The sequence below is a fragment of the Merops nubicus genome, unplaced genomic scaffold, assembly GCF_000691845.1.
Source record: "Merops nubicus isolate BGI_N331 unplaced genomic scaffold, ASM69184v1 scaffold32707, whole genome shotgun sequence".
Classification (NCBI taxonomy): Eukaryota; Metazoa; Chordata; class Aves; order Coraciiformes; family Meropidae; genus Merops; species Merops nubicus.
Window position 1 is genome coordinate 20,788 of NW_008623278.1, and position 14,558 is coordinate 35,345.

Sequence of the window (14,558 nt, forward strand, 5' to 3'; positions counted from 1 at the left end):
AGTTATTACAGGACGAAGACTTCTCACTGCTTTTGCATTTTCCACTGTGCGAGTTCTTCAAATAACAAGAAAAAAAACATTTGGAATAAACAGTAAATTGCTTATCTTCATGGTAGAACTACAGTGATATGAATGGGCAAAACAAAAATATAGTACCTGGAATACACCTTTAAGTATGTTTGATATGTCTGGCATTGTCTATATTTCAATTAATACACTTTAAATACACTAGTTGGAATGAAAAGAATCCAAACAACAGAAAAATTACCCCTGTGGTAAATACCTAAGCTTAGTTTGAGAAGTCTTCTACCCAAGTGCTTTTCCTGGAACTAGTCAACTGAACCAGAGCTGAACTCCTGTACTGAAGAGGTCATTAACACAGGTCTTTTCATATGGCTGGTAACTCTAAAGGTTTGAATGAGCCCAGTGAAGTCAAAGGAAAGTCTGGTGTCCACTCCAGTGAGCAATGTGACAGTACAATAACACACTACAAACCTCTGTTCCTTATGATATAACCCTACAGCACATTTGTTGAGCTATTTATGCCACTTTCTTGATTCCTGCTATTATTTATATTTGAACTCCAAAGTTGTATATGCTATGAGGAACGGAACGGAGTTCGGGTTAAAAAACACAAATCTGCAATTCATGATCCAGCTGGACTGCCCAAGATGAATATGGATTTCAGTACAATGACACTCATCTAATAAGTTGGTGAACTCAAAACAACACTTTTCAGCATGTGTTCTGGGGAGCCTTAGAACCACTGGACTATTTTTGAGAAGCCAAGAGGTAACTAAGGGAAATCAACCAGTCTTCGGTAAACTTAAATTCACTAGGCAGGGCTTGGCACTCCCAGCGTAACATTTCTAAGGTTCTGCAAACAAAGTAAAAATATTAAAAGCTCAAATCTATCACTCCATGGTAAAGGAGATTTGCTATAACATAGAAGGTGAGAAGTACTCATCATTCTAGCAGACAGACTTAGGGTGGCCTTCAATTAAGTTCTCTTGAGGAAAACCAAATTTATTTTGCAAAATTAAGTAAGTCTTTTCAATAAACAGCCATTACACAATTTTCCATCTCAAATAAAAATCAGTAAAAATGTGGAACTAAGTTCCAAACCTGGAGTATGTGGCCTCAGTGCCATTGCAGACCACGAAATTACAACTATTCAGTTCACATCTCAAGTTAGATCTGCATAATTCTCTTTTTCCAGTTAGAAGAAATATGAACAAATTCTTTTATTGCTTTTGCTTTAAAATTAAAAATAATATTCTAGTGAATTAGGTTTTCTGACGTTGTAGGAGACCATTCTGCTGATGACTTTGCCGGATAAATACTAAGCTAGGATTAATTTGTGGGCAAGGGACTCTTCAAGTTGTAGAAGCCAAAACATGCAAGTGTAAATGGTTTCTGACATATGCATTATAATGATTCTACCAACTTTTTATTATTTTAGTGTCAGAAGCATTTGGATGCAACTATGAATCTTTTTCTCTACTCCTTTCATAGGCAGCCCAGAGCCTAGTTCATGCAAACTGGGAAGCATCAGGTATCACACAACACAGTCTGATGAAAACCAAACGTCTCTAAACATTCAACAAAACCAACAAAAAGACCACTCTCCACAAAAAAAAACCTGAACGAAGCAGCCATATTACAGTTTTGACTTAGTCACGACATTGTGAAGAGAAAAAGACTGGGCTCCCCTCCTCTTCTCTCCCTGTTTCTGCCAACAAAGAACTGCTTGTTTCACTTATTTCCCAGAAACAGTGTTAGCCTTCCAACAAGGTCAGCAAAAAATGCTGCTTTTCAGTTCTGGTGCATTTTGTTCCAAAAATCTGTGAAGTATTAAACCAAAAAGTTGTACTATTCCAGTGCACAGAGACTCCTTTATTCAGATTTCTAGGCTGGAAATAGCTATACAGAGATTTCTCAACAGTTTCAACTGTTAAGTTTTGTGATACTCACATTTAACTAATCTTTCCTGTCTTCAATGATTCAAGCTTAAAAAAACCCAAACAAACTGCAGGTGCAGCATCAAAGCTGTGATTTAGTAGGAAGTTATTTAAAGGACTGGAGATTCACTCTGTAAGCACTTTAAACAATATATCAATAACAACAAATAAGGGTGAGGGCTGTTTGACTAGACAGCCAGCTTTAATGCTAATGGGCAAATACTGAAGAACATTATTTAAAATATTTATTAATTTGTTTTTACTTCTGTTTCACAAAATCTTCAGCTTTTGCATTTCACTCAATTCCAAACTATGAAAATGACACTCCACTCCTGTACTGTCTCACCTTTGGATTACTAGCCTTCAAGGGAAACGCTTACACCAACAGGAACTTCTTTCTATTAAAATTAAAAACCACTAGATTTTGAAACAATACCAACATCTCTTTTGAACATATCAAATTTTAATATTTCAGGTTTACTAAATAGTCAGCTGTTGGTTTAAAGGTGTGTGTCCTTTGAGATGTCTGTATTTAATTTACCTGATATTAATTCCTATTAATCTCTGGAACATTAGCCATTGTCCTTAAAACATAAATAAATTACTCCATTTGAAATCTGACTGAAAAATTACTTTTTAGAGGTTTTAATTGCAAATGACAACAAAAAAAAAGGACCCTTTTTTTCCCAGAGCTGTGTCATAAAACTCTTCATTCCCACAGAACATACAAGTCCTCTACAATGCTTTCAGCTCTCCTTTAAGTATTATTCCATTAACCAGAAGCAGGTGCCAAAATTATTCACACTGACCACAACTGAATAGTGTCTGCTTCTTTCAGGATATCCACTAATTAAAAATTACCTGGAACAGGAAGCCTGTCCACTGCACAGGTGGTACAAGGGTATGGGCTACACTGAGGGAAAAACATATTCCTCTCAATGTTACCTGTTAGTAGTCAATTTTCCAGCCAGTGCAAACCAAGCCTTGCAAAATCTCAGCCCATTTTGTCTGTTTTAGTTATCACTAAAACACATACTATCTGTTTTTAAATACTTTGGGAGTTTATGCGTGTTCTTATCTACAGAGACTCACTTTGACATGGTAATCAAAACTGTATTTTATCTTCCTCAAACAATAGTAGCTACACCTCTTTTATCATAGCAGGATGTGGAAACTTTGGTTCATGTGTTTATTGCTCTTAGACAGGATTATTGCATTGTTTTATTAGTTGGATTTCCTGGCTGATTGAAAAAAATGAAAGCAGAGGCCAAGTGCCATAAGGCCCAGTTGTATGCAGACCCAGTTAAATTACCATTAGCAATACAGCTCAAAGCTAAACTTTTTAGAATCACAGATTAATTCCTGTAACACAAAGAGCTGTCAGCATAAGAGACTCTTCACGTTAAAATCTACTGTGTAATACATAGTGCCCTTCACCTTTGAAAGCCAGTGTATCTAATACTTAAAACTATCTGTCTGGAATCACCTGGGTCATGGCAGAGTGAGCTTCCAAGGACACACAGCTTGGTCACTCACACAGGACCCCAAACAACTGTGTCTTCCAGCTGGCAACTGGTATGTGCTATAAGGCCTAAATTCCACAGCTGACTGTACCATGACATATGCCACTTTGCCCAGATGGTCTTCTGAGTTGTTGTTTTTTTTTTTTTAATAGACTCTGGTCTTTACACACGAGGTTTTTAAGGAACTCATACATATAAATGCAAGCCAATTTATATAGAAAACATAAATACTATCAAAGGGTTTTATTATTTTATGTCAAAACAAGTTGCAAACTGTTACACTTGGAAAACATTTAAATTAAGACCAGATTGTGTTCACCAGCTGGATGAGGAGTACAATCACAAAAGAAATGTCTTTACAACTGTCTGAAGGAAGCAGGAAGAAAATAACAATGGTTTTGAGTGTTGCGCAATGTAGAATAGAGAAGGACTACAAAACAAGCAGCGTTTAATTAAAAACTGATGCAAAAGAAACTTTTATAAGGACCTAATTTTTTCCCCTAAATCTTGCTACATATAGCCAAAAATCGCTCTCCACAATTTTCTTACATCAGTGACTGTCATTAAGGCAGAACATCTTTCCTAGCTTGGAATCAGGCACTTCCAGCGAAAAATTTAGTCACTTAAGTCAGGCAGTAGTCTGACTGTCAGCTTAGGTGCACTGCAACTGCTCTCTCCTTCCTTTCAATCACAGGCAGTCCATGCTGCTCAGCCTAATGCAGGAACCTTGGTTAGATGCCTACTATAAGGCTGTATGAATACCCCTTCTTCCACGTATGGTCTTTGACTCTACCACAATAATGGAGTTGACTGAAAAAGAAAATAGAAACCTGCTTAACATGTATTAGTTTTCTGCAAGTTTTCTAACAAGATGCATCACAGGAAGATGCCTTTGTAATATAACATTTAAAAAGTAATGGCTTCAATGTTAGTGAGAAAACTAACGTTGCTGAAGTTGTGAGAAAACTAACGTTGCTGAAGTTGTGAGAAAACTAACGTTGCTGAAGTTGTAAGAAAACTAGCATCTATAGCTCATAAATAGAAAACATAAAACCACACTAAGAAAAAAGGCAGAAAAACACAGCTGATTTTTTAAGGTATGTCTGCTAGTTTCGATCAACTTTCACTGTATGTTTCTCTGTGTCTTAAGCATACTATGATTTGGTATCACTTAGTCACAGTCCATGCTTTTGATAGAATGTTTATAAGCGTCTTTGTACACTTCCCAGCAAATGTTGTTGAAAGGAGTTTATAAACCAAAGCAACAAGCTGTACAGAACAGACCAGATTTTCCATCTCTTCATAAGCAGCATAGCAAGAAAAACACATGTGTTAGTAATTGGAAGTGCAGACTAGCATGCAGACCTGGAATAAACTCTTTTCTTTTAAGTGGCACATCTTCAAAAGAAAAACCTCTTTTAATTCCTACAGTACCAAAAAAACTCAAAGGCAAGAGACAGATACATAGACCTCATTTGCTAAAAAGTTACAAAATTACAGCCAGAAGAGCAGCTTAAAACTTGGTATCCAGTTTCCATTTCTCCTGTGATGTCTGTAAAATGCTGGCACAATCACTTCTGGCTTAGAGGTCTGACTGCCAGACTAACAAATTCCTGACTTCAGTGTCTCAGCAGACCCAAGAAAGCAAGTTTAGCTGTACCACTGTCAGCATCACAGAAGAGCAGAAAGGCCCTTCCTTTTGGCCAAGATAATTTCAAAATACACTTGAGTCCTGGAAACTGTGTTCACAAGCATTTTTAACTGTCACACAAAGTATTCAGAGGCTACTGTATTCTGTTCAGATTATTGCAGTCTTGTAATTTCTGTGATGTCACAAGTTCTAGACTGAATTTTTTTAAATATTTTTAAAAATAGAATAGTGTCACATTTGGTGTGTACAAACAGGTGGACTGTGATGCTGAATTTAATAATATGGTGCTGAAAGTGCTATTCAGCTGTGCAAACAGATTTGTTCAGTCTTTCAAGAGTCACCAGAATGAGAAAAAGTTCATAAAAATGCTTTCTTGATTAAACAAATATGGACACTGTGGAAATTTTTACATATTATTTCTAGTGGGCTAAGAAATTCAGTCACAGAACTGAACCTCTATGCCAAGTACGGTATAAACACCTAACAAAGGTGCACTGAATTAAATACAGTCTGCATTTGATGTCACAGATTTTGAAGCCTGAGGAAATGCCCCTGCAGGGCACCTGAAGTCCCTATGAGAACAGATTCTTAATTAGGTGTATGCCTTTATTTCTAATACTTTGTATCTTGAGAAAGACCCTCCTCGAAAATTCTATATACAACTATTTCAGTACAGGGCTTCGCTCTGACTCACTTCTGCAGACAAACTGGAGGAAAAAGTTGCTGTACACTCTCCTGATTTACGGTATCGCCCTTGTTTTTTAATTCAAGGGAATGTAACAGATGTCAGCATCAGCTGATGTGCTGGTATGAATAAAAAAGAACCACTGTCCTACTGTCCTATTCTTACCTCTTGGCCATTTCAGAATTGCCATGAACAGGCTGACCTAAATGCAGCTGTGGCTTGAAGTAACACATACAGAGCAACTGTCGTTTTTAATATGCAGTGTGGCACCCCCCTGACCTTCTGCATTTTACTCAGGTTTCTTCTTCACGTATCCATTCTTATGATGCAATTTGCTACTGTCCATTAAATCACATAACATAATCACCACCTTTCACTGAATGTATTCAAGCAGGACAGTTGTCGAGAGAAAGGTGGAAGAAAGAACTGAAATTAGTTACCTCAGGGGACAGCCAAGGTGTTTATTATGCATTTAAGACAAAAGTAAGTATCTACATGGCATTACTGCTGCTGGTGACCATCGGCAGCCAAATGTTTACCATTTTCTTAGTATGTGAAGAGACAGCCCCGCTGAACCACACTGCAAATGAATAATCATGAAACTATGAGACCAGCCTACCAAAAATTAACCTGACCAAGAATCTGGTCTGTGTTTTTAAGACTACCTATTTGATATGGTTTTGTGATCTTGAACCTGTAAGCTGACCTATCTGTTCCTCATTTTCTTCAGTGGTAGAGAAATTAAAGCTGCAGAAGTGAAATATTATGGATTTTTTGTTAATACTCAAATTTACATGAAAATGTTTTCTTCCATTTACACCCTCTCTTTAAAATTTTCATGGCTTTATTTTCACTAAGGCTCATACCTAGCAAAATCAGAGGAACATAAGTTGATGCCTAAATTTAAGCTTGAAGTGCTTAACAGGAACAGCAATGAAACTACAGCATTTATAGAAAGTCTTTAGGTATAGAGTTTGTAATATTTTGCAAGTAGCTTCTAGAGCAGAACCTAACTATGCAACCCCTTTCCCCTCACCCCAAACAAACAAACAAGCAAGCAAGCAAATGAGCTGCAACCAGTGACCTGAAATAAACGTGGGAAACACGGCAGACATTATCTAACAGCACTTTGCACAGTAAGCTCTGAAAATCATGCAGTGAGCTTGCAGAGGGTTTTTACCACCTGTGAATCAAAAAGCACAAGAACAGCTTATTTTTCTATGTTCAATACTACATCAGAAATTTGTCAGAGGCTCTAAAAATGCATGAGAACTTAGGAAACCACCTCAAACAGTACAAATTCACTTGCTGCCAACTCTACAGAGGGAAAAATAAGAAAAGGAGTGGAGAACATACTGCTAGGCCTGAGAGCAGAATCAGAGCTACCCTTCTTGAAGCAGAATTTACTTTGGCAAATAAATTAGTCAAAGGTGTCCCTCCTCTCTCGGTTGTATTTTCACCGCAGAGATGACATCCAGTACTCACCGAGATTAGGCTGCGACATTGCCATTGACCTCTGTGGCACTGGTGTGGAAGTAGCTGTGGGATGGTGGCTCATGTGATTCAGTGGCTGGTTCATAGTTTTTCGAGGATCTTGCCATGTTGTAATTTTTTCTATATGGCTGAGAAAGAAAAGATAGAACACAAACTTAGCACAAAATACCTGAGTATATTATATACATGGTTAGGCACAATGTCATTAAAGTCCTGTTTGCTCTTCTTATCCCACGTTTTTCTACCCTTATGATATCATCCTAACCCACTTGAAATTATTTATCGTCTTGTAATTTAATTTTTCTTCTGATCTTCTGCCCCTGCCATTCTAACTTTTAATGCACCACTCTTTAATAATTACTTTTATTTGAACAATTGGTGAATCCTATTATGATACTGAAAATCTGTAATGCACACTCATCTTTCACATTATTTAATTGTCCCAAATTGTTGGGTCTTGTCCTACCAGTCTTTTTCTACATGCTCAACTCTTGAACAACATGGCAGCTCTTCATTCAGCAATGTAGGGTCATTTTGCTAAGTTTTGAAAAGACAAGTGTTTGTATTGCCAAATCCAACTGCTTTGCTCCTCACCACAGCATGAAAATTAGTCTGTATGTATGTCTCCGAGAATAACAGAATATACTCATTACCAAAAGGGGCAGATTATGTCCTCATGTCTCATGTGTATGTATGTATATATATATATAGCCATATCCCCAAGCATCACATCTACACATTTTTTAAATACATCCAGGGATGGTAAATCTACCACCTCCCTGGGCAGCATGATCCAATGCCTGACAACCCTTTCAGTGAAACAGTTCTTCCTAATGTCCAGTCTAAACCTTCCCTGCTGCAGCTTGAGACTGTTCCTTCCTGTTCTATCACTAGTTACTTGTGAGAAGAGCAGGCTAATGCCTACCTCTCTACAACATCCTTTCAGGTAGTTGTAGATCAACAATGTTTCTACCACTCTCATATGTAATCCTTCATGTACCTATATTACGCTGAAAACAGTGGAGCTTAAAGTCACATGAGATTTTACAGTGAGATAACTACAAAGCATGATCTCTGAAAAATATTTTTTGACACAGAATACAGCGTTGAAGGAACTGTGTGGCTTTGTTGCAACTAAAGATTTTCACTGAAATAAATACATCAGTTTTGAAAGAAACAGGAGAAGGATTTTAAGGATCAGCATATAATTCTATTTGAAAAGAAAAAGGAAGTATTTTAAATCAATCAATAGTCTGGTATCCATCTATGGATTGCTTGGTTCCACATCCAGCTTCTGTTCAACTGACTAACTTATGCTACTGATTACTGGCAGGACTTGGATGGGTTTTCCTCCATTAATTTTTTGATAGAAAACTTTAAAAGAGCTAAGTCTTTAAGAAGGACATGTAAAGAAGGATAAAAATTCAAATATTCTGTGTCTGGAAAACCATTCCAATACAGTTTTCACAAAAGCACAGTGTAACATCATCTTTACTGAACTGCATCCCAAACTCATTGTTGCCATTACTGCTGTGACCATTCCACACCTCCTGAATCAGCTGATCACCAGGACTATTCCACAAGCAAGTTTCCATCTACTGTGATTTTACCATGTCCAAACTCCTTATATTGACTCTGATATTACCAAAAATAATATGAATTACAAGCAGGAAAAAAAAAAACAACCTGAACCATTTTTTTAAAGAACAGAAAAAAAGCGATGCTGTCTTAATTTAGTTCGTAGCCATTTCCTTTTCCTAATATTTTCATATACAGTTCCGAAACTGTAGCAGAAGATCACATCTACACTTCAATGCTTGTCTAAAACTGTGTTGAACCTGTTGAGGCACCACCTTTCTTCACAGCTTCATGAATGTTTGTTTGCTATAATTCACAGTGAAACCACCTACCATTGCTTCTTGCTAGCATTAAAACACTTTATTCTCCCCTCATTGTAAACTTTTATTATATTTTACCTTTTCTTCTTTTTACTCTTATTTTTTCAAGTATAAGAACTCTTCCGTCCATGTCAGTTAAATTATTTTTGTCCTAAATCAAGAAATGGCAAAAAACCTGAAGAAATGCATAATCTAGAATCAATAAAGAAGGAAATATTTTCTAAGTTAATATCTTTTTACGATGTGCCTTTATCGTCTTGCAGATTTTCTCCTTTTTCACTTGAAATAAGAGTTGCAAATTAAAAATATTCAGCCAAGTTTCAATAAATTCATGAAACCTCTTCTCACATGAAAGTCGTCATGAAAAAAAGATAGAAATGGTCTGCAAATTGCTATGCAAAGCAACCGGTCATACAACTACAGCTGAAAACTAATACTGCTTTTGTTCAAAATCCCTTTTATCCTTTTTATAGAAAAAACAACCTGTATTTTAATGACATGTGAGAAGTAGGGCAATGACAAACATTTATCCATGCTTCTTAACTTAAGGAAGAACTGAAAAATTCATCAAAAATTGTAGGGATCATAACTCTTAAAGATCCCAACTGCACTCAAAACAAAACAAAACTAACCACAGGAATTTTCTGTGTAAACATGATAACTCCTCAGCAGCCATAGCCGGGATCCACAAGTGGCCTCACTTACCCTTCCTGGTGCCATCTCAGCAGTGTACAACATATTTTCTTCATTAAAAAACATGCAGACACAATGTCTGAAACAGAACCCTCAAGTATGGCATTGATATTATGATTCAAGATCAAGTAACAGCTGGCTGTTACTAGGATTTACTACTATGACCACTAAACTGATTTGGTTTTACACAGTAATTAAAGAAAAGGCTGTTAAACATTAGACAATGTGCATTTAACAACTTTAGACAGCAGAACTGCACACCCAACAATTCCCAAAAAACAAACTAAGATTCTAAAATAAAGGGCTTCATTTCATGCCAGAGAAGTCTCCCTGCACCACAATTACCGTTGTTTACATGCATCCCCCCCTTTATTTCCACATAGGTTATTGAAAAGGTTATGTTAAACCTTTGCAGAAACAGATATTGGTTCATTCCACTTGAAATGTACCAGACTTATGCTGGGATAACAGATTTCAGCCCACTATCTTTTTGTTTGTACAGGAGAATAAAAGAAAATATAGCAGTGACAGAAAGACTAAAATTAGCTTTTTTCAGATTCTTACAGCTTCCTAGGTATCAGAATGGACAAAATTCAGTTCAGAACAGCCTCTTCTTTCTTGAAAGTCAGTAGGTAAAACATTAAATATGACAGGTGGATTTCAAACACTAAAATGCATGATACTGTCCTAAAATTCAGGACCTTGATCATTAAAATCTATTCAAAGGCAGTTATCAGTCCACAGTCAGCAAATGACAAGTGGCTTCCATCCCTAATCCTGTTACAAAGGCTCACTAACACACGCTGTCGAGCAGCCACATTGGAGTCCGTCACGATGAGCATCTAGCTCTGGACTGTCCATAGGACTGGGTGTTTTAAAAGGTATGATACAGTCCCATGTTAGAATAAGTCAGACTGAAGCTGTGATTTCATGACTGCATAAGGACAACCCAAGTCCGTACTGCTGCTGAGAGAGGAAGTCCCATGTCCCTAGCTGTCGGTTCCCAACCCTTTTCTGGGCTGACAGTAATGACCCCACAGTCTGACAGATCAGGGTAAGCAAACCCTTTATGGCAAATACTAATTTCTTACTCTTTCTGGTTTGCCAACACTGTTTTTGCCAGACTCTCACCCACCAGCTGTATGGCTGCATGAGGAAGGGAGAGGCAATTCAGAGCCTTAGTGCTGGAAAAGCTGCATTTCCGATTGTGACACCACCTCCTTTTACCACCGTTTATTTCAACCCTGGAGGAAAACTATTTTGCTCATATGTATGAAATTTCATTGTAATGAGGACCATTTATTCAGCTCTGAAATATGTACCTGTACACAAAAAAGAAAAACACTACAGAGAAAACCCCTAAATATCCTCATCTTGGATGGTATCAAACCACTGTTTTGTTATTTCCAAAACTACTAATCCCAGGACTTGTTTCTTGGCATACATCATATAGCCTACAACAAGGAGACAGAATACAAAGCTTCAGGCAAAGGCAAGTAACACAGGCTAGTAATCTTGCCTTCACTGCTAAACTGTAGTACATGGGTGACCTTGCTTGGAGGACAGTAAAATTTTTACTCCTCCCACTGTCTGAGCTTTACAATGGTACTGGACCAAGATTAAACATTTGACTTCCAGGATCACTGAGACATCCCTAGCTATCACTGCATTACATCCCTAAGGCACTGACCTGAATTCTAGTTTTACCCACTTTACCAATGGAATCATATCATTATAAATGATGTTACACAGTTAACTCTGGTGTAGCAGCATCTATACAGAAAGATAACCTGTTGCACTACATCTGCCTAAATTAATAATAAATACAACAAAACAACTTTTCTTTCATTCAGTCCTATGAGCTATATTCTGCTCCTGTCAGTTTTAAGAAGTTTCCACCTCCCTTAAGAAAAAAAATAATTTTTCTATAATTGCTATTTATGGTATTCATTTTTGCATAATTTTCTGCAAATGAGAATAACTTTTTCACCTCTAAAAGTTTTTCATAAAACAGCTACAAAGTTATGAAAATAATATGAATAAAATATGATTATTGCATTCTAATACACTTTCTGTATCAGACATTACTATATTGATTGCTCAACAAAAGATGAAGCTGAAACTCAGCATCAGAAGAATTTTGAAAAAGACTAATTTTATGAGTGCTCTAAATCTCTAATTATTTGCTGCTCTACTACACTCTGCTATTATTGCATATCTGTTATGACCTCTTTTATTGCATGCCATTTTCTGTTCATTATCTGCACACACTATCCAAAGAGACGGCAAATTACTGAAACAGATCTTAGCCACAAACTTTGCAGGTGTGCCTCCATTACATGTGCATAAATCCAAAGAGAAGTAGCCCCAAACTTTAAAGATATCTTGCCTAATCTATAACACTGAAGTAGAGAGAACTGCTACGTCACAAACTTTTAAGGCTTGTTTTTATAAGATTCTAATTTGAGGAATATTCAAACACATTACAAAGTAGCCTGAAAATACATGTTCAAACTCTCATTTTCAAGTTATGAAGGATCAGTCCCTGCATTTCTTATTATTACAAATTCTAATATCAGAGCAGTCTATTTATTTCTCAACAAGGTCTTCATTGATAAATAAGCAGGGTAAAAAAGAAGAAAGTTCATTTTAGCTTCTATTTCTGCATCAGAGATGAGATTGACGGGGGGTCTTTGTAGGCAAGCAGGAAGTTTCAGTGCTCCTAGTGAAATCAGGGCAAGTATAATATTTACAACTCATATGAGATTCATGAAGTATCTGTGTAATATGACACGGAACACGCCACTATAAATGTCACTCCCAGGCTGCCCAGATCATGGCACTTACATTGATAAAGTTCTACCATGTAGAAACTCAGTAAGTGGTTAAAATGTATCCTAATGGTAGACACTCATCAGAGAAAAATTAAAGCAAAGTTGGGATCTAAACAACTCAGTATTTTACAAGGATTTTTTGATTCTATTCCACCTGTTGTACCTTAGCCTTTTGCTAAATGCTTCCTGTTAAGTGTCTGTTTCCCACTTTGAAATGTCAGTGTTCTTCCAGAACTTGTGCTGCTCCTGTGTGCTGCATTTTTTAACTGCTAGGCTCTAATCCCTGACTTCCACTGCAGTCTTTCCAAGACAACTCAGATAGTTTAAATTAGCAAGCAGCAGCACAAAGCACACTAATTCTCTTTCTGCTTGTATGAACTCCAACGACAAACAGATCCCAGTGGATTCTATTTTCAGACCTTGGTTTTTTGTTTTTGTTTTTGTTTTTTTGTTTGTTTGTTTTTGTTTTGTTTTGTTTTGTTTTGTTTTTGTTTTTTGTTTTTTTGTTTTGTTTTGTTTTTTCCCCTTAGTATTAAGAAATTCAGACCTACTTATCTAAAAAGGTCTAGGGGGAATGGAGGAGAAAAAACGTATTTGAAACACATTATTGCCTTAGCTAACTCTCACCTGAAATAACACAAACTTGGAGTTTGGCTAACACTGTAGTACTTGTATGGGGTCCTCCATCAGGGCTTTGTCATATGGACTTGAGAGAGTGGATTTTGTGACTCACACACATCAAAGCAAAGTTGCTTCAGGGCAAGCAGGAAGCTGATGACTCAACAGCACCAAGAGCCCTCACCTTCTGATTCATTAACTGCTCCAAACAGGGCCACAGCTCCCACTGCCCTGGAGTACATCCAGCCATCCCCTTCCGGCTGCACCACCATTGCCAAACATTGGGAAATCTGTCTACATCTCTGTGAGCCAGCAGAGCCAAATCCTTGCCCAACTCTTCTCTCTGTCCCTTGTAAACAGACATGGAAGATTGTCTCAAGAGACTCTGCTCACAGTGCTTTGACAATGTGTGACGTGGCAGATATACTTTTATACAGATGGAAAGTTTTTCAGACTTAAGAAAATGATCTTGGGGCCACAATGTCCCCCAGTCTATTGTGCGATCTTGCCCATGGTACTGCAGCGCAATTTCTGGTAAAACTACAGCCAGAGCAAAGCCACACAGTGTTTCAGCAACCACTACCATGCAGAATCTAGCAGCAAAAGAGAAATTTTGTGTAAGCTGTTAGTGCCTTAGAAACTTACTTTAAAAGATGCTGGTACAAAACATCTATTGACAGAAACCAGACATGCTCCCAGTAACTACAGGACCAGCTTCCCCTTCCTGCCCCGACGGTGGCCTCATCCACACTTTAAAGTGGGCTCCCCCTCACAAGGTGAGGTGGCTTTTCTCCTCTGAGTAGGGGCCAGGGTCTCTTCCAAGGAAACTTCATTAGAAGTGTAAGCTTATAATAATTTTTTATCCAAAACAGTATTTTTAACTCACAAATGAGTAGTTTTAAATGCTTGCCAACAGCAGTTATGTTTACCAGCATGTTTAGAAACCTCCAAACCCGCTGTTCACTACGGAAACACCAACAGCTCCCTAAGGATCACAGCAGCAGCAGTGCTGCTGTAATACCACCATGAATGTCTTGCCTTAGAGTGTTCAGCTTGATCAAGAGTGGGTCCAGGAATCTCTGAAGGGAGGAAAGAGGATCAAGGAAATTCTATAATTAAGCGATATTTTACAGCACCTCATGGGAGCTGGGGGTGGACTGGCTGGAGGTCCACAACTAGCAGAATTCTTCCTCACTAGACC

At 37.5% G+C, this 14,558-nt stretch overlaps 1 protein-coding gene across 1 annotated transcript in view; it reads right to left on the minus strand.

Moving 5' to 3' along the window:
* WWTR1 (WW domain containing transcription regulator 1) overlaps positions 1 to 13,943 on the minus strand; it is a 29,874-nt gene extending 15,931 nt beyond the window's left edge. Inside the window, exons 1-2 of the mRNA XM_008945010.1 lie at positions 13,542 to 13,943; positions 7,306 to 7,483 (exon numbers count right to left, since the gene is read on the minus strand). Coding sequence (XP_008943258.1) covers positions 7,306 to 7,483; positions 13,542 to 13,943 — 580 coding nt within the window. The remainder of the gene's footprint in view (positions 1 to 7,305; positions 7,484 to 13,541) is intronic.
* Between the last annotated feature and the right edge of the window lie 615 nt (positions 13,944 to 14,558).